The 18727-nt window shown below is 43.7% G+C and overlaps 1 protein-coding gene across 3 annotated transcripts in view; it reads right to left on the bottom strand.

Annotated features, from left to right (window-relative positions):
- TFR2 (transferrin receptor 2) overlaps positions 1 to 18727 on the bottom strand; it is an 84736-nt gene that overhangs the window by 61657 nt on the left and 4352 nt on the right. For 2 of the 3 annotated variants that reach the window (XM_083185846.1, XM_083185845.1), the window contains exon 2: positions 10539 to 10579. In XM_083185846.1, the coding sequence (XP_083041972.1) occupies positions 10539 to 10571 (33 nt within the window). In that variant the 5' untranslated portion in view covers positions 10572 to 10579. Of the gene's footprint in view, positions 1 to 10538; positions 10580 to 16087; positions 16156 to 18727 lie in introns of those variants that run through there. The other variant, XM_083185847.1, reaches the window with a different exon arrangement.

Raw genomic sequence — 18727 nt, 5'->3', positions numbered from 1 at the left:
GAGAGGGCATGAGGAGAGTCAGAGTGACACACAGTTCTCACACCTTAGTACATAGAGTGCAGAGAGGGCATGAGGAGATGAATAGTGAGGTTTTTACAAGCGCTAAGGAGAGGGAGGAGGGTGGGTACCGTAGATATGCAGAGTGCAGAAGCAGGTAAAGAGGAGTAGATGAAATGAAATGAAATAAAAATAAAAGTAAATTGAAAAAAATAAATAAAATAAAAAATATAAATAAATAAAAAGTAATAAAAAAATAAAAACAAATTGACGCGCCCAAATTGATGTTTACACTCCTTATTGGAGTTTGTGGAAGCAGTCCAGTAGTAAGGAGAGAGCTAGGCTGGCTTACCCTGCACTAAGTATGTACTGCCGCAAGACGCAGGCTGAGTACCTTTCTGGCGGGGTTCCCGAGTTTTTTTTCACAAGTGACGTCACCTGCCGGCTTTTACCTTGCGCTTGCAGCGGCGCTGGCGGGGGCTTGCTCTGTGTCTCCGTCTGGGGGCTTCTTAGTTCACCCAACGCATTTCACACAACGGTGCTTTTTCAAGGATGTTTGTGGCTTCATTTTTTTTTTTTTTTATATAGGACAATCTTTATTGATAAAAACGGAAGTCTAAAAACGGAAGTTAAGTATAACCAGCTGGAACCTCATGGTCTTCTTGGGCTATTCCTTTAGCTGTTGGCTGGCATTTGGTCTTTGATTTTTTTAAAAACAATGAAAAATAAATATATATAAAAATAAATACAAATAAAAATAAACTAAGAATAGATAGAGGCATAATCAAGAGAAGAGAAGGAAAAAAAATATATAAGGAAAAATAAAATAAAATCAATAAAATAAAAAAATAAAAATAAACACAAATAAATATAAAAATAAAAATATAAAAATAAAAAGACAAAAATAAATAAAAATAGACAAGATGTGAAGTATAAGTAAATGGGGAAGAAGGTACCCAATTGAGATGACGGGGGGCGGTAGGGGCAGGGATTCAGAGGAATGCTTTAAGCTCAATGTCAATGTTGAGGCCTTTCGGAATGAGAGTATCTAGTGTGTATATCCACTTAGTCTCGATTTTTTTCAAATTGGACACTGTGGGCGAGATTTATTGTGTTTACCGTTTTTCCGAAAATGCGATTTTTTCTCAAATCGCCCTTTATCGCCGTTTTTTAAAATTGCATTTTTTTCCAAAAAGAGAATATTTAATGAGGTGTGTATTCCGGCATGAAAAATGCGAGTAAGTGCAATGTAGGGCGATTTTCGGGATGAAAAGTGCGATTTTTTTAGTCATGAAAAGGTGCGATTTTTTGTCAAATGTGCGATTTTGTGATTGAAAAAATAAAATAAAATGGCGTGAGGTCCCCCCTCCTGTACATAACCGGTGTAAAAGTGAGGTGTTTGTGGATGTGTGTGTATTAAAGTTATACTTTTCTGTGTGTGTGCTTTATTTTAACATTCTTTTTACAGGTGGACTACAGGTTCCAGCGGGACCATTAATGCCCCGCATGCTGGGACTTGTGGTTCTCCAAGTCCCAGCCTGCGGGGGAGGTCTGCTGGCACTTGCAGTTCTCCTGTATTAAGCAATGTTAGGAATGAGAATTTAACCCTATCAGGCCGGCGTCCAATGGCCAGGGACGCCGGTGACAGCCCCGGGCTCCAGCCCTGGACGGTTGAAGCCTGGGGGGGACCCCTTTATTGGGGGGGGTCCCCACTCCTCCAGGTACCCCGTCCAAGGCTGACCAGCCACGGTGCTCATGGTACGGCCGGGGGACCTTGTGTAAAAAGTGTCCCCCAGCTGTGGCATGACACTGCGGGCTGTTGGAGCCCGATGCTGGTTACAAAATATGGGGGACCCCCAGATTTTTTGTCCCCCGTATTTTTGGAACCAGGACCGGTCCAAGAGTCCGTGGCTGGTTTCAGAAATACGGGGGACCCCTACGCTTTTTGTCCCCCGTATTTTTGGAACCAGGTCCGGCTCAATGAGCCCGGGGCTGGTTATGTAGAGGAGGGGGGACCTCACGCCATTTTTTTTTTTTACTTTTACACATATTTTAACAAAGAACCATACACAGATCACAATGACATGGTTCTGACAAAATCGCCATGTTTCTGACCAAACCGCCAGTCAGGATCAGGTCTATTTTTTTTTGGAACTTTAGACCATTTTTTGTGGCGATTTCCAAATTCTCATTAAAAATGCGATTTGTATCTTTTTCAATGGGGAAAACATCTGGATGCGAATTCCGGAGTTAAAAAAAATCGCACTTTTAGAAAGTGCGATTTCGCGGCAAAAAGTGCGATTTATGCCGCAAATCGCCACCCATTAAAAAATCGATTTGGGAAAAAAATGAAAAAACGGCCGTTTTTGCGATAAAAATCACCAAAAACCCACCATCGATCTCTAATAAATGTCACCCACTGTCTCCTCCTCTCCAATGGGGTTCCACATGTTGGATGCCCATAAAGGTGAGGCCTTTGGGATCTTTGTTGTGTTTTTCAGAGAAGTGTGCTGATACACTGTGGGTTTGCAATCCTCTTTTGATGTTGTAGAGGTGTTCAGCGATCCATATTTTGATTTTTCTTTTTGTCTGCCCCACATACTGGTAGCCGCATGGGCATTCAAGAAGGTATATTGCTCCTTCTGTTTCGCAAGACATGTTTTCCTTTATTTGGAATGTTTTTTTGTTTTGATTGGATGCGAATGGTTTTGTTCCAGTTTTTTTATTTCTGCATCCTTTACATTTTGTGCAGTGAAAGAATCCACTGTTTGTTTTCTTGCTTTTTGGTTCTTGTAGTGGTAAAAAGCTTTTGGTCAGTTTCTGTCTCAAATTAGTGGCTTTGCGGTAGATTATTTTTGGTTTCGGGGGAAGTATTTGTTTCAGATCTTCATCCAGTAGCAGTATGTGCCAATGTTTATTTAAGATTTCTTCTACTTGTTCATGATTACTATTGAATTGGGTGATGAAAGTGATTGGCATTTCTGTTTTTGGTTTTGTAGAGTAATTGATAAGATCTTTTCTTTTTATGGTTGTGATTTTGATGATTTGATCGGTCAGGAAGGGTTCTTTGTATCCTTTTTCAAGGAATTTTTTCTTCAGGTCTTCGCTTTGTTCTTTGAATACTGTGTCTTCTGTGCAGTTTCTTTTGATTCTCCTGAATTGTCCTCCCAGTATGTTTTTAACCCATTGACGATGGTGATTGCTATTGAAAGCTAGCATATTGTTGCCGTTGCATTCTTTTATGTGTGTCCTTGTGTGGATTTTGTTATTTTTTGTGTATATTTCTAGGTCTAGGAATGTGACCATGTTTTTACTGAAGTTGGTGCTGAATTCCAGATTGAGTGAGTTCTTGTTCATATGTGTGATTAATTCTTCTAGACTTGTTTGTGGGCCATCCCAGATAAAAAATATGTCGTCAATATATCTTTTCCAACAGACAATGTTTTTCAGATGATCATTGTTGGACCAGATCTTGTTGAAGTCAATAAAGTCAATATTGTATAATGGAACATTCTACAATCAAGGGTGGGAAGACAACAAGATCTGGTCCAACAATGATCATCTGAAAAACATTGTCTGTTGGAAAAGATATATTGACGACATATTTTTTATCTGGGATGGCCCACAAACAAGTCTAGAAGAATTAATCACACATATGAACAAGAACTCACTCAATCTGGAATTCAGCACCAACGTCAGTAAAAACATGGTCACATTCCTAGACCTAGAAATATACACAAAAATAACAAAATCCACACAAGGACACACATAAAAGAATGCAACGGCAACAATATGCTAGCTTTCAATAGCAATCACCATCGTCAATGGGTTAAAAACATACCGGGAGGACAATTCAGGAGAATCAAAAGAAACTGCACAGAAGACACAGTATTCAAAGAACAAAGCGAAGACCTGAAGAAAAAATTCCTTGAAAAAGGATACAAAGAACCCTTCCTGACCGATCAAATAGTCAAAATCACAACCATAGAAGAAAGGATCTTATCAATTACTCTACAAAACCAAAAACAGAAATGCCAATCACTTTCATCACCCAATTCAATAGTAATCATGAACAAGTAGAAGAAATCTTAAATAAACATTGGCACATACTGCTACTGGATGAAGATCTGAAACAAATACTTCCCCCGAAACCAAAAATAATCTACCGCAAAGCCACTAATTTGAGACAGAAACTGACCAAAAGCTTTTTACCACTACAAGAACCAAAAAGCAAGAAAACAAATAGTGGATTCTTTCACTGCACAAAATGTAAAGGATGCAGAAATCAAAAAACTGGAACAAAACCAACCAGAACATTCGCATCCAATCAAAACAAAAAAACATTCCAAATAAAGGAAAACATGTCTTGCGAAACAAAAGGAGCAATATACCTTCTTGAATGCCCATGCGGCTACCAGTATGTGGGGCAGACAAAAAGAAAAATCGGTACTTGTTTCCTAGCACGGCCACAATCTTTGAGATCGTGTATCTTTAAGTTAAGGTACACGATCCCCGCGATGGACCCGATTTCCTTTGAAATCAGGTCCATTTTGCCGGCAAAGGAAAAATCGGGGGCATCGCGTCGGTCGGGACCATTAACATTGGTCCCGACGCGACCGACGCGATGCCCCCGATTTTGCCATAGGCTTCAATGTTAAAATATTTTTTAACATTGAAATCGGGAGCATCGCGTCGGTCTTGTGCCATTATAATGGCACAAGATGAGATGGACTTGATTAAGTCCATCACACATAGGAAAAAATGTGAAAAATGTGAAATGGGCCAATATGACCCATTTCACATTATATATGGCCCCGTCGTCACCCCACGATAGACGCCAACCCGAAGAGTGGCGAGCGCAGCGAGCCCACGAGGGGCGGCAGTGCGCGCCCTCCGACCTTTTCATTCACAGGTATACGCATCCCCTCGTGGGGCGCGCTGCGCTCGCCAAGCTTCGGGCACGGTGGCTCGCTGCGCTCGCCACACTATATATTCTCAACTCCACACCGACGTGGATAGTAGGGGAATGAAAAGGTCGGAGGACGCGTACCGCCGCCCCTCGCAGGCTCGCTGCACTCGCCACGCTTCGGGTTGGCGTCTATCGTGGGGTGGGGTTTACGTTGTCAAATTTGGGGGTCTAGGGAATATTTTACATTGAATCCAATGTAAAATCGGGTCCCAGGGACCCTATTCACATTTGATTCAATTAATAAATCGGGTCGGTCGCGTCGATCGCATCGCATGCGACCAAATCGCATGCGATGCGATCAACGCGATTTTTCCGACACGACCTCCCCGATGGAAATCGGTGTGGCCGTGCTAGGAAACAAGTAACGAAAAATCTAAATACGGATCGCTGAACACCTCTACAACATCAAAAGAGGATTGCAAACCCACAGTGTATCAGCACACTTCTCTGAAAAACACAACAAAGATCCCAAAGGCCTCACCTTTATGGGCATCCAACATGTGGAACCCCATTGGAGAGGAGGAGACACAGTGTCCAATTTGAAAACAATCGAGACTAAGTAGATATACACACTAGATACTCTCATACCGAAAGGCCTCAACATTGACATTGAACTTAAAGCATTCCTCTGAATCCCTGCCCCTACCGCCCCCCGTCATCTCAATTGGGTACCTTCTTCCCCCTTTACTTATACTTCACATCTTGTCTATTTTTATTTATTTTTGTCTTTTTATTTTTATATTTTTATTTTTATATTTATTTGTGTTTATTTTTATTTTTTTATTTTATTGATTTTATTTTATTTTTCCTTATATATTTTTTTTCCTTCTCTTCTCTTGATTATGCCTCTATCTATTCTTAGTTTATTTTTATTTGTATTTATTTTTATATATATTTATTTTTCATTGTTTTTAAAAAAAATCAAAGACCAAATGCCAGCCAACAGCTAAAGGAATAGCCCAAGAAGACCATGAGGTTCCAGCTGGTTATACTTAACTTCCGTTTTTAGACTTCCGTTTTTATCAATAAAGATTGTCCTATATAAAAAAAAAAAAAAATGAAGCCACAAACATCCTTGAAAAAGCATCGTTGTGTGAAATGCGTTGGGTGAACTAAGAAGCCCCCAGACGGAGACACAGAGCAAGCCCCCGCCAGCGCCGCTGCAAGCGCAAGGTAAAAGCTGGCAGGTGACGTCACTTGTGAAAAAAAACTCCGGAACCCCGCCAGAAAGGTACTCAGCCTGCGTCTTGCGGCAGTACATACTAAGTGCAGGGTAAGCCAGCCTAGCTCTCTCCTTACTACTGGACTGCTTCCACAAACTCCAATAAGGAGTGTAAACATCAATTTGGTCGCGTCAATTTGTTTTTATTTTTTTTATTACTTTTTATTTATTTATATTTTTTATTTTTATTTATATATATATATATATATATATATATATATATATATATATATATATAGATGGAAGAAGAAAAACCGCACACCACTTACATAGATAGTGGGCGGGTGCTAGATCCCATATAAATCAATTACATCAGGTTTGTATTTCCCTTGAGAGGAAAAGAAATCTGCACACCACAATGCATAAAACGCTTTCAATGCATCTTTATAAAAAAATACTCTGCATGAGAGGTTGTAAACACATGGCTATATATTGCATGAAAAAACTGGGGTACTTATCCAAACCGGGTAGGTGACAGAGTGCCCGTGGATCCCCATTCTGGTCCCTTCACCATCAAGCTCAACAGGCTGTTTCGGTGGAACAACCACCTTCGTCAGGAGCACAATTACTACTGAATATATAGATGGCTTGTATTCAGTAGTAATTGTGCTCCTGACGAAGGTGGTTGTTCCACCGAAACAGCCTGTTGAGCTTGATGGTGAAGGGACCAGAATGGGGATCCACGGGCACTCTGTCACCTACCCGGTTTGGATAAGTACCCCAGTTTTTTCATGCAATATATAGCCATGTGTTTACAACCTCTCATGCAGAGTATTTTTTTATAAAGATGCATTGAAAGCGTTTTATGCATTGTGGTGTGCAGATTTCTTTTCCTCTCAAGGGAAATACAAACCTGATATATATATATATATATATATATATATATATACAGTATATATTTTTTTCAATTTACTTTTATTTTTATTTCATTTCATTTCATCTACTCCTCTTTACCTGCTTCTGCACTCTGCATATCTACGGTACCCACCCTCCTCCCTCTCCTTAGCGCTTGTAAAAACCTCACTATTCATCTTCCAAATTATATAAAGCTGCTTGTACCCTCCAGCGCAAATCCTTTTAAAAGGAATTTATTCCTTTTTCTCTGCATCCAAGGGCATGAGGAGAGTCAGAGTGACACGCAGTACTCACACCTTAGTACATAGAGCGCAGAGAGGGCACGAGGAGAGTCAGAGTGACACGCAGTACTCACACCTTAGTACATAGAGTGCAGAGAGGGCACGAGGAGAGTCAGTGACACACAGTACTCACACCTTAGTACATAGAGCGCAGAGAGGGCACGAGGAGAGTCAGTGACACACAGTACTCACACCTTAGTACATAGAGTGCAGAGAGGGCACGAGGAGAGTCAGAGTGACACGCAGTACTCACATCTAACTACATAGAGTGCAGAGAGGGCATGAGGAGAGTCAGAGTGACACACAGTACTCACACCTTAGTACATAGAGTGCAGAGAGGGCACGAGGAGAGTCAGAGTGACACACAGTACATAGAGTGCAGAGAGGGCATGAGGAGAGTCAGAGTGACACGCAGTACTCACACCTTAGTACATAGAGTGCAGAGAGGGCACGAGGAGAGTCAGAGTGACACACAGTACATAGAGTGCAGAGAGGGCATGAGGAGAGTCAGAGTGACACGCAGTACTCACACCTTTGTACATAGAGAGCAGAGAGGGCACGAGGAGAGTCAGAGTGACACACAGTACTCACACCTAAGTACATAGAGTGCAGAAAGGGCACGAGGAGAGTCAGAGTGACACACAGTACTCACACCTTAGTACATAGAGTGCAGAGAGGGCATGAGGAGAGTCAGAGTGACACACAGTACTCACACTTTAGTACATAGAGTGCAGAGAGGGCATGAGGAGTGTCAGAGTGACACGCAGTACATAGAGTGGAGAGAGGGCACGAGGAGAGTCAGAGTGACACACAGTACATAGAGTGCAGAGAGGGCACGAGGAGAGTCAGAGTGACACGCAGTACTCACACCTTAGTACATAGAGTGCAGAGAGGGCACGAGGAGAGTCAGAGTGACACGCAGTACTCACATCTAACTACATAGAGTGCAGAGAGGGCACGAGGAGAGTCAGAGTGACACACAGTACTCACACCTTAGTACATAGAGCGCAGAGAGGGCACGAGGAGAGTCAGAGTGACACGCAGTACTCACACCTTAGTACATAGAGCGCAGAGAGGGCACGAGGAGAGTCAGAGTGACACGCAGTACTCACACCTTAGTACATAGAGCGCAGAGAGGGCACGAGGAGAGTCAGAGTGACACACAGTACTCACACCTTAGTACATAGAGCGCAGAGAGGGCACGAGGAGAGTCAGAGTGACACGCAGTACTCACACCTTAGTACATAGAGTGCAGAGAGGGCACGAGGAGAGTCAGAGTGACACGCAGTACTCACATCTAACTACATAGAGTGCAGAGAGGGCATGAGGAGAGTCAGAGTGACACGCAGTACTGACACCTTAGTACATAGAGTGCAGAGAGGGCACGAGGAGAGTCAGAGTGACACACAGTACTCACACCTTAGTACATAGAGTGCAGAGAGGGCACGAGGAGAGTCAGAGTGACACGCAGTACATAGAGTGCAGAGAGGGCACGAGGAGAGTCAGAGTGACACACAGTACATAGAGTGCAGAGAGGGCACGAGGAGAGTCAGAGTGACACGCAGTACTCACACCTTAGTACATAGAGTGCAGAGAGGGCACGAGGAGAGTCAGAGTGACACGCAGTACATAGAGTGCAGAGAGGGCATGAGGAGAGTCAGAGTGACACGCAGTACTCACACCTTAGTACATAGAGCGCAGAGAGGGCACGAGGAGAGTCAGAGTGACACGCAGTACATAGAGTGCAGAGAGGGCATGAGGAGAGTCAGAGTGACACGCAGTACATAGAGTGCAGAGAGGGCACGAGGAGAGTCAGTGACACTCAGTACTCACACCTTAGTACATAGAGTGCAGAGAGGGCACGAGGAGAGTCAGAGTGACACGCAGTACTCACACCTTAGTACATAGAGTGCAGAGAGGGCACGAGGAGAGTCAGAGTGACACACAGTACATAGAGTGCAGAGAGGGCACGAGGAGAGTCAGAGTGACACGCAGTACTCACACCTTAGTACATAGAGTGCAGAGAGGGCATGAGGAGAGTCAGAGTGACACGCAGTACTCACACCTTAGTACATAGAGTGCAGAGAGGGCACGAGGAGAGTCAGAGTGACACGCAGTACATAGAGTGCAGAGAGGGCATGAGGAGAGTCAGAGTGACACACAGTACTCACACCTTAGTACATAGAGTGCAGAGAGGGCACGAGGAGAGTCAGAGTGACACACAGTACTCACACCTTAGTACATAGAGTGCAGAGAGGGCACGAGGAGAGTCAGAGTGACACGCAGTACATAGAGTGCAGAGAGGGCATGAGGAGAGTCAGAGTGACACACAGTACTCACACCTTTGTACATAGAGTGCAGAGAGGGCACGAGGAGAGTCAGAGTGACACTCAGTACTCACACCTTAGTACATAGAGTGCAGAGAGGGCACGAGGAGAGTCAGAGTGACACGCAGTACATAGAGTGCAGAGAGGGCATGAGGAGAGTCAGAGTGACACGCAGTACATAGAGTGCAGAGAGGGCACGAGGAGAGTCAGTGACACTCAGTACTCACACCTTAGTACATAGAGTGCAGAGAGGGCACGAGGAGAGTCAGAGTGACACGCAGTACTCACACCTTAGTACATAGAGTGCAGAGAGGGCACGAGGAGAGTCAGAGTGACACACAGTACATAGAGTGCAGAGAGGGCACGAGGAGAGTCAGAGTGACACGCAGTACTCACACCTTAGTACATAGAGTGCAGAGAGGGCACGAGGAGAGTCAGAGTGACACGCAGTACATAGAGTGCAGAGAGGGCATGAGGAGAGTCAGAGTGACACACAGTACTCACACCTTAGTACATAGAGTGCAGAGAGGGCATGAGGAGAGTCAGAGTGACACACAGTACTCACACCTTAGTACATAGAGTGCAGAGAGGGCATGAGGAGAGTCAGAGTGACACGCAGTACTCACACCTTAGTACATAGAGTGCAGAGAGGGCACGAGGAGAGTCAGAGTGACACACAGTACATAGAGTGCAGAGAGGGCACGAGGAGAGTCAGAGTGACACACAGTACATAGAGTGCAGAGAGGGCATGAGGAGAGTCAGAGTGACACACAGTACTCACACCTTAGTACATAGAGTGCAGAGAGGGCACGAGGGGAGTTAGAGTGACACACAGTACATAGAGTGCAGAGAGGGCATGAGGAGAGTCAGTGACACACAGTACTCACGGCTGCCTGGAAGAGCTGTCTGACTGCCTCCATCTCCTGACCTGCAAACAGTGAGGGCGAGATGTCAGATATCTGTGTTACATACATAGCACACGCCCAAACCACGGACTCCACACATGTAGTACTGGCCCATGTCATAAAAACCTGCTCTGTTATATGTGTACATTACTGCTGGTATTATACAGGGGTACTGGTTATTAATATGCAGGGGTACCGGTGTCACTGGTTACTAATATGCAGGGGTACCGGTGTCACTGGTTACTATTATACAGGGGTACCGGTGTCACTGGTTACTATTATACAGGGGTACCGGTGTCACTGGTTACTATTATACAGGGGTACCGGTGTCACTGGTTACTATTATACAGGGGTACCGGTGTCACTGGTTACTATTATACAGGGGTACCGGTGTCACTGGTTACTATTATACAGGGGTACCGGTGTCACTGGTTACTATTATACAGGGGTACCGGTGTCACTGGTTACTATTATACAGGGGTACCGGTGTCACTGGTTACTATTATACAGGGGTACCGGTGTCACTGGTTACTATTATACAGGGGTACCGGTGTCACTGGTTACTATTATACAGGGGTACCGCTGTCACTGGTTACTATTATACAGGGGTACCGGTGTCACTGGTTACTATTATACAGGGGTACCGCTGTCACTGGTTACTATTATACAGGGGTACCGGTGTCACTGGTTACTATTATACAGGGGTACCGGTGTCACTGGTTACTATTATACAGGGGTACCGCTGTCACTGGTTACTATTATACAGGGGTACCGGTGTCACTGGTTACTATTATACAGGGGTACCGGTGTCACTGGTTACTATTATACAGGGGTACCGGTGTCACTGGTTACTTTTATACAGGGGTACCGGTGTCACTGGTTACTATTATACATGGGGTACCGGTGTCACTGGTTACTATTATAAAGGGGTACCGGTGTCACTGGTTACTATTATAAAGGGGTACCGGTGTCACTGGTTACTATTATACAGGGGTACCGGTGTCACTGGTTACTATTATACAGGGGTACCGGTGTCACTGGTTACTATTATACAGGGGTACCGGTGTCACTGGTTACTATTATGCAGGGGTACCGGTGTCACTGGTTACTATTATGCAGGGGTACCGGTGTCACTGGTTACAATTATGCAGGGGTACCGGTGTCACTGGTTACTATTATGCAGGGGTACCGGTGTCACTGGTTACTATTATGCAGGGGTACCGATGTCACTGGTTACTATTATACAGGGGTATTATACAGGGGTACCGGTGTTACTGGTTACTATTATACAGGGGTACCGGTGTCACTGGTTACTATTATACAGGGGTACCGGTGTTACTGGTTACTTTTATACAGGGGTACCGGTGTTACTGGTTACTATTATACAGGGGTACCGGTGTTACTGGTTACTATTATACAGGGGTACCGATGTCACTGGTTACTATTATACAGGGGTACCGGTGTCACTGGTTACTATTATACAGGGGTACCGGTGTCACTGGTTACTTTTATACAGGGGTACCGGTGTCACTGGTTACTATTATACATGGGGTACCGGTGTCACTGGTTACTATTATAAAGGGGTACCGGTGTCACTGGTTACTATTATAAAGGGGTACCGGTGTCACTGGTTACTATTATACAGGGGTACCGGTGTCACTGGTTACTATTATACAGGGGTACCGGTGTCACTGGTTACTATTATACAGGGGTACCGGTGTCACTGGTTACTTTTATACAGGGGTACCGGTGTCACTGGTTACTATTATACATGGGGTACCGGTGTCACTGGTTACTATTATAAAGGGGTACCGGTGTCACTGGTTACTATTATAAAGGGGTACCGGTGTCACTGGTTACTATTATACAGGGGTACCGGTGTCACTGGTTACTATTATACAGGGGTACCGGTGTCACTGGTTACTATTATACAGGGGTACCGGTGTCACTGGTTACTATTATGCAGGGGTACCGGTGTCACTGGTTACTATTATGCAGGGGTACCGGTGTCACTGGTTACAATTATGCAGGGGTACCGGTGTCACTGGTTACTATTATGCAGGGGTACCGGTGTCACTGGTTACTATTATACAGGGGTACCGGTGTCACTGGTTACTATTATACAGGGGTACCGGTGTCACTGGTTACTATTATACAGGGGTACCGGTGTCACTGGTTACTATTATACAGGGGTACCGGTGTCACTGGTTACTATTATACAGGGGTACCGGTGTTACTGGTTACTATTATACAGGGGTACCGGTGTCACTGGTTACTATTATACAGGGGTACCGGTGTCACTGGTTACTATTATACAGGGGTACCGGTGTTACTGGTTACTATTATACAGGGGTACCGGTGTTACTGGTTACTATTATACAGGGGTACCGATGTCACTGGTTACTATTATACAGGGGTACCGGTGTCACTGGTTAGTATTATACAGGGGTACCGGTGTCATTGGTTACTTTTATACAGGGGTACCGGTGTCACTGGTTACTTTTATACAGGGGTACCGGTGTCACTGGTTACTATTATACAGGGGTACCGGTGTCACTGGTTACTATTATACAGGGGTACCGGTGTCACTGGTTACTATTATACAGGGGTACCGGTGTCACTGGTTACTATTATACAGGGGTACCGGTGTCACTGGTTATTATTATACAGGGGTACCGGTGTCACTGGTTACTATTATACAGGGGTACCGGTGTCACTGGTTACTATTATACAGGGGTACAGGTGTCACTGGTTACTATTATACAGGGATACAGCTATATAGATACTATTATACAGGGATACAGCTATATAGATACTATTATACAGGGATACAGCTATATAGATACTATTATACAGGGATACAGCTATATAGATACTATTATACAGGGATACAGCTATATGGATACTATTATACAGGGATACAGCTATATGGATACTATTATACAGGGATACAGCTATATGGATACTATTATACAGGGATACAGCTATATAGATACTATTATACAGGGATACAGCTATATAGATACTATTATACAGGGATACAGCTATATGGATACTATTATACAGGGATACAGCTATATAGATACTATTATACAGGGATACAGCTATATAGATACTATTATACAGGGGTACCGGTGTCACTGGTTACTATTATACAGGGGTACCGGTGTCACTGGTTACTATTATACAGGGGTACCGCTGTCACTGGTTACTATTATACAGGGGTACCGGTGTCACTGGTTACTATTATACAGGGGTACCGCTGTCACTGGTTACTATTATACAGGGGTACCGGTGTCACTGGTTACTATTATACAGGGGTACCGCTGTCACTGGTTACTATTATACAGGGGTACCGGTGTCACTGGTTACTATTATACAGGGGTACCGGTGTCACTGGTTACTATTATACAGGGGTACCGGTGTCACTGGTTACTTTTATACAGGGGTACCGGTGTCACTGGTTACTATTATACATGGGGTACCGGTGTCACTGGTTACTATTATAAAGGGGTACCGGTGTCACTGGTTACTATTATAAAGGGGTACCGGTGTCACTGGTTACTATTATACAGGGGTACCGGTGTCACTGGTTACTATTATACAGGGGTACCGGTGTCACTGGTTACTATTATACAGGGGTACCGGTGTCACTGGTTACTATTATACAGGGGTACCGGTGTCACTGGTTACTATTATGCAGGGGTACCGGTGTCACTGGTTACTATTATGCAGGGGTACCGGTGTCACTGGTTACAATTATGCAGGGGTACCGGTGTCACTGGTTACTATTATGCAGGGGTACCGGTGTCACTGGTTACTATTATGCAGGGGTACCGATGTCACTGGTTACTATTATACAGGGGTATTATACAGGGGTACCGGTGTTACTGGTTACTATTATACAGGGGTACCGGTGTCACTGGTTACTATTATACAGGGGTACCGGTGTTACTGGTTACTATTATACAGGGGTACCGGTGTTACTGGTTACTATTATACAGGGGTACCGGTGTTACTGGTTACTATTATACAGGGGTACCGATGTCACTGGTTACTATTATACAGGGGTACCGGTGTCACTGGTTAGTATTATACAGGGGTACCGGTGTCATTGGTTACTTTTATACAGGGGTACCGGTGTCACTGGTTACTATTATACAGGGGTACCGGTGTCACTGGTTACTATTATACAGGGGTACCGGTGTCACTGGTTACTATTATACAGGGGTACCGGTGTCACTGGTTACTATTATACAGGGGTACCGGTGTCACTGGTTATTATTATACAGGGGTACCGGTGTCACTGGTTACTATTATACAGGGGTACCGGTGTCACTGGTTACTATTATACAGGGGTACAGGTGTCACTGGTTACTATTATACAGGGATACAGCTATATAGATACTATTATACAGGGATACAGCTATATAGATACTATTATACAGGGATACAGCTATATAGATACTATTATACAGGGATACAGCTATATAGATACTATTATACAGGGATACAGCTATATAGATACTATTATACAGGGATACAGCTATATGGATACTATTATACAGGGATACAGCTATATAGATACTATTATACAGGGATACAGCTATATGGATACTATTATACAGGGATACAGCTATATAGATACTATTATACAGGGATACAGCTATATAGATACTATTATACAGGGATACAGCTATATAGATACTATTATACAGGGATACAGCTATATAGATACTATTATACAGGGATACAGCTATATAGATACTATTATACAGGGGTACAGCTATATAGATACTATTATACAGGGGTACAGCTATATAGATATTATTATACAGGGGTACAGCTATATGGATACTATTATACAGGGATACAGCTATATGGATACTATTATACAGGGATACAGCTATATGGATACTATTATACAGGGATACAGCTATATAGATACTATTATACAGGGATACAGCTATATGGATACTATTATACAGGGATACAGCTATATAGATACTATTATACAGGGATACAGCTATATAGATACTATTATAAGCAGCCAGGGAGCTCTGTGTCTTAGAATCTGCCGGCTCAGCACTTACAGAATGGGGAAATAATGGATACCCCCCCCCCCCTCCCCTTTCTCTGTATGAGCCGGGGAGTTTCTGTACTGCCACAGATTTCCTGGAAACAGTGAGGTGCACCCGCGTGCTTATCTGACGCTGCACATGTGTGATCCAGAGCATGTCCGTGTGACGGGCGTTATCATATACATACTGTATACACAGGAGTCTGAGAACAGATATGTCCACATCTCACCTTTCCTGGTATTAACATTATATATACAGTATATATATACAGCACTATTTTTCTGGAAAAATAGGTTCAGGAACTCCAGGTCTGGGGGTCGATCAATTAAATAAAAAAAACATATATAATAGAGAGAGGGAGGGAGAGAAAGATGGATATATTGTATTTAGAAACTAAGGCACTCACAGGTGACTTTAAAATAAAACTTATCTTATGAAAAGTACATTTACAGTTGCTGATGATGTCATATTTAATTAGAGGTTCAGGAACTGAGTTCCTGCTGGTTCCTGCTGAAAAATAGCACTGTAAAAAAATAAATATATATATATATATATATTAGTTGTGCTCATAAATAAATGATAACTCGCAAACTTTTCTTTCACTCATGGTTAGTGGTTGGGTGAAGCCATACTCACAACAGACACTACCCAGATGACCCTGATCAAAAGTTTACACACCCTGCAGATTTTGGCCTGATAACATGCACAAAAGTTGACACAAACGGGTGTGAATGGCTACTAAAGGTAACCATCCTCACCTGTGATCTGTTTGCTTGTAATCAGTGTGTGTGTATAAAAGGTCAGTGAGTTTCTGGTCTCCTAAGACCCTTGCATCTTTCATCCAGTGATGCACTGACATGTCTGGATTTTGAGTCATGGGGAAAGCAAAAGAACTGTCAAAGGATCTGCTGGAAAAGGTAATCATGTTCAGATAGACCAACAACAATTTCAGCCACAACTTCCAGGAAAATTGTTTGGGATGCAAAGAAAAATCCACAAATAACTTCAGCTGCAATATGGGACTCTGAATAAAAGTGGTCTGGTTGTTTCAAGATGCACAATAAGGAGGCATTTGAAAAAAAATGGCCTGCATGGTCGAGTGGCCAGAAGAAAGCCTTCACTACGCAAATGCCACAAAGTATCCCGCTTACAATACTCCAAACAGCACAGAGACAAGCCTCAGAACTTCTGGAACAAAGTCATTTGGAGTGATGAGATCAAAATTTAACTTTTTGGCCACAACCATAATCGTTACATTGGGAGAGGAGTCAACAAGGCCTATGATGAAAGGTACACCATTCCTACTGTGAAACACGAAGGTGGATCGCTGATGTTTTGGGGATGTGTGAGCTACAAAGGCACCGGAAACTTGGTCAAAATTGATGGCAAGATGAATGAGAAAATACTGATCAGCCCAGAAGCTGCGCATGGGACGTACTTGGACGTTCCAACATGACAATGATCCAAAACACAAGACCAAGTCTACCTGTCATTGGCTACAGCAGAATAAAGTGAAGGTTCTGGAGTGGCCATCTCAGTCTCCTGACCTCAATATCATCGAGCCACTCTGGGGAGATCCCAAACGTGCAGTTCATGCCAGAAAGCCCAAGAACTTACAGGAACTGGAGGCTGTTTGCCAAGAAGAACGGGCGGCTTTACCATCTGAGAAATAAAGAGCCTCATTCACAACTACCACAAAATACTTCAAGCTGTCATTGATGTTAAAGGGGGCAATACAAAGTATTAAGAACTGGGATATGTAAACTTTTGATCAGGGTTATTTGGGTAGTTTTTGTTGTCATTATGAGCAAACACAGTTGTCTGACAATAAATGGCGTCACCCAACCACTAACTGAAAGAAAAGTGTGTGAGTTATCATTCATATTCTCGGACAAATGGCCAGAAAATCACAAATTCTGCTAGGGTATGCAGGGGCAAACGCAGGATTTCTATTGGGGGGTTTCCAAATGTGTTGACACAAATGAAATTAATAATCAATAAATAAAATAAATAAAAAATATCCAGATTATCAAATATATAGAAAAAGAAGGCACGACATTCTAGTAGTAGTAGTAGTTTGTTTATTTATAAGGCGCCACAAAGTGTCCGCAACGCCGTACATACAAACAAAAACAAATGACAAGGTAACGTACAGGGTGTGTTGATAAAATACAGTATAAATAGGGGTATAGCTTGTAGAACTTAAATCAGCATCAGTTCTGCAGTAGGTGTGGAAATTGTCTAGGAGACTGAAGATGAAGTAGAGGAAGGGAAGAACAGGGCAGGAGCACAGGTGAGGTAAAGAGGTAGGGTGAGTACGTGAGGCAGGAGGGCCCTGCTCATAAGAGTTAACATACTAAAAATAGGTGGGTGGACGAACGAAATACAACAGGATAAGTAGGAATGGATGGGAACAGATGGAGGGGAAGGGTACGCAGGATAGGAGGAGCGAAAGAGGTTAGGAGGAGGAGGGATAGGCCACTAAGAAGAAGTGGGTTTTGTGGGAGCGCTTGAAGGAGGTAAGGGAATCAGAAAGTCTGATAGGTGGCGGGAGGTTGTTCCAGTGCAGGGGGGCAGCGAGAGAGAAGTCTTGGACACGGATGCTACACTAAAGTTCAAAGTTGTACTTTACTGCTACATTGTACTTCAATAGCCACAATACCATTTGACCTTCTCCCATCACATAGGCTGCTGGAGTTAGTCTCCCCCCTTCTCCTTCTCCGCTGGGGACCCATGTGCTCATACAGGAAACATCAGTTCAGCCCAATGGTTTAATGCAGACTGACTGTTTAGGAGCTGTTGTGAGGAAGCGCTGTCTGACAAAGGCTTGGTGTCCCCCGAGGCTGCCCTGTGCAGGCAGAATACGGCACCCGGAGGAATACCTCGGAGGTGGACCTGAAGGCTCCTCAGACTCTGGAGTGCCGGACAGGAGCATCAGCATGTGACAGCGCGTAAAGACAGAGCGGAGGCACGGCTCCCTGCACACCATTCTTCCCCCCTGCTGCTGGGTGCCCGCATCTACCCTCTGCCGTCTGTCCGCTGTCACAGATGATGCCGATGAGCGAAACTTGCTGAGGTCCCGCAGTGCGC

Source organism: Crinia signifera, chromosome 4, assembly GCF_055691185.1.
Source record: "Crinia signifera chromosome 4, ASM5569118v1, whole genome shotgun sequence".
NCBI classification, from domain to species: domain Eukaryota; kingdom Metazoa; phylum Chordata; class Amphibia; order Anura; family Myobatrachidae; genus Crinia; species Crinia signifera.
The sequence above is the reverse complement of the archived record's forward strand: the minus strand, read 5'-3'. Positions and strand labels throughout refer to the sequence as shown.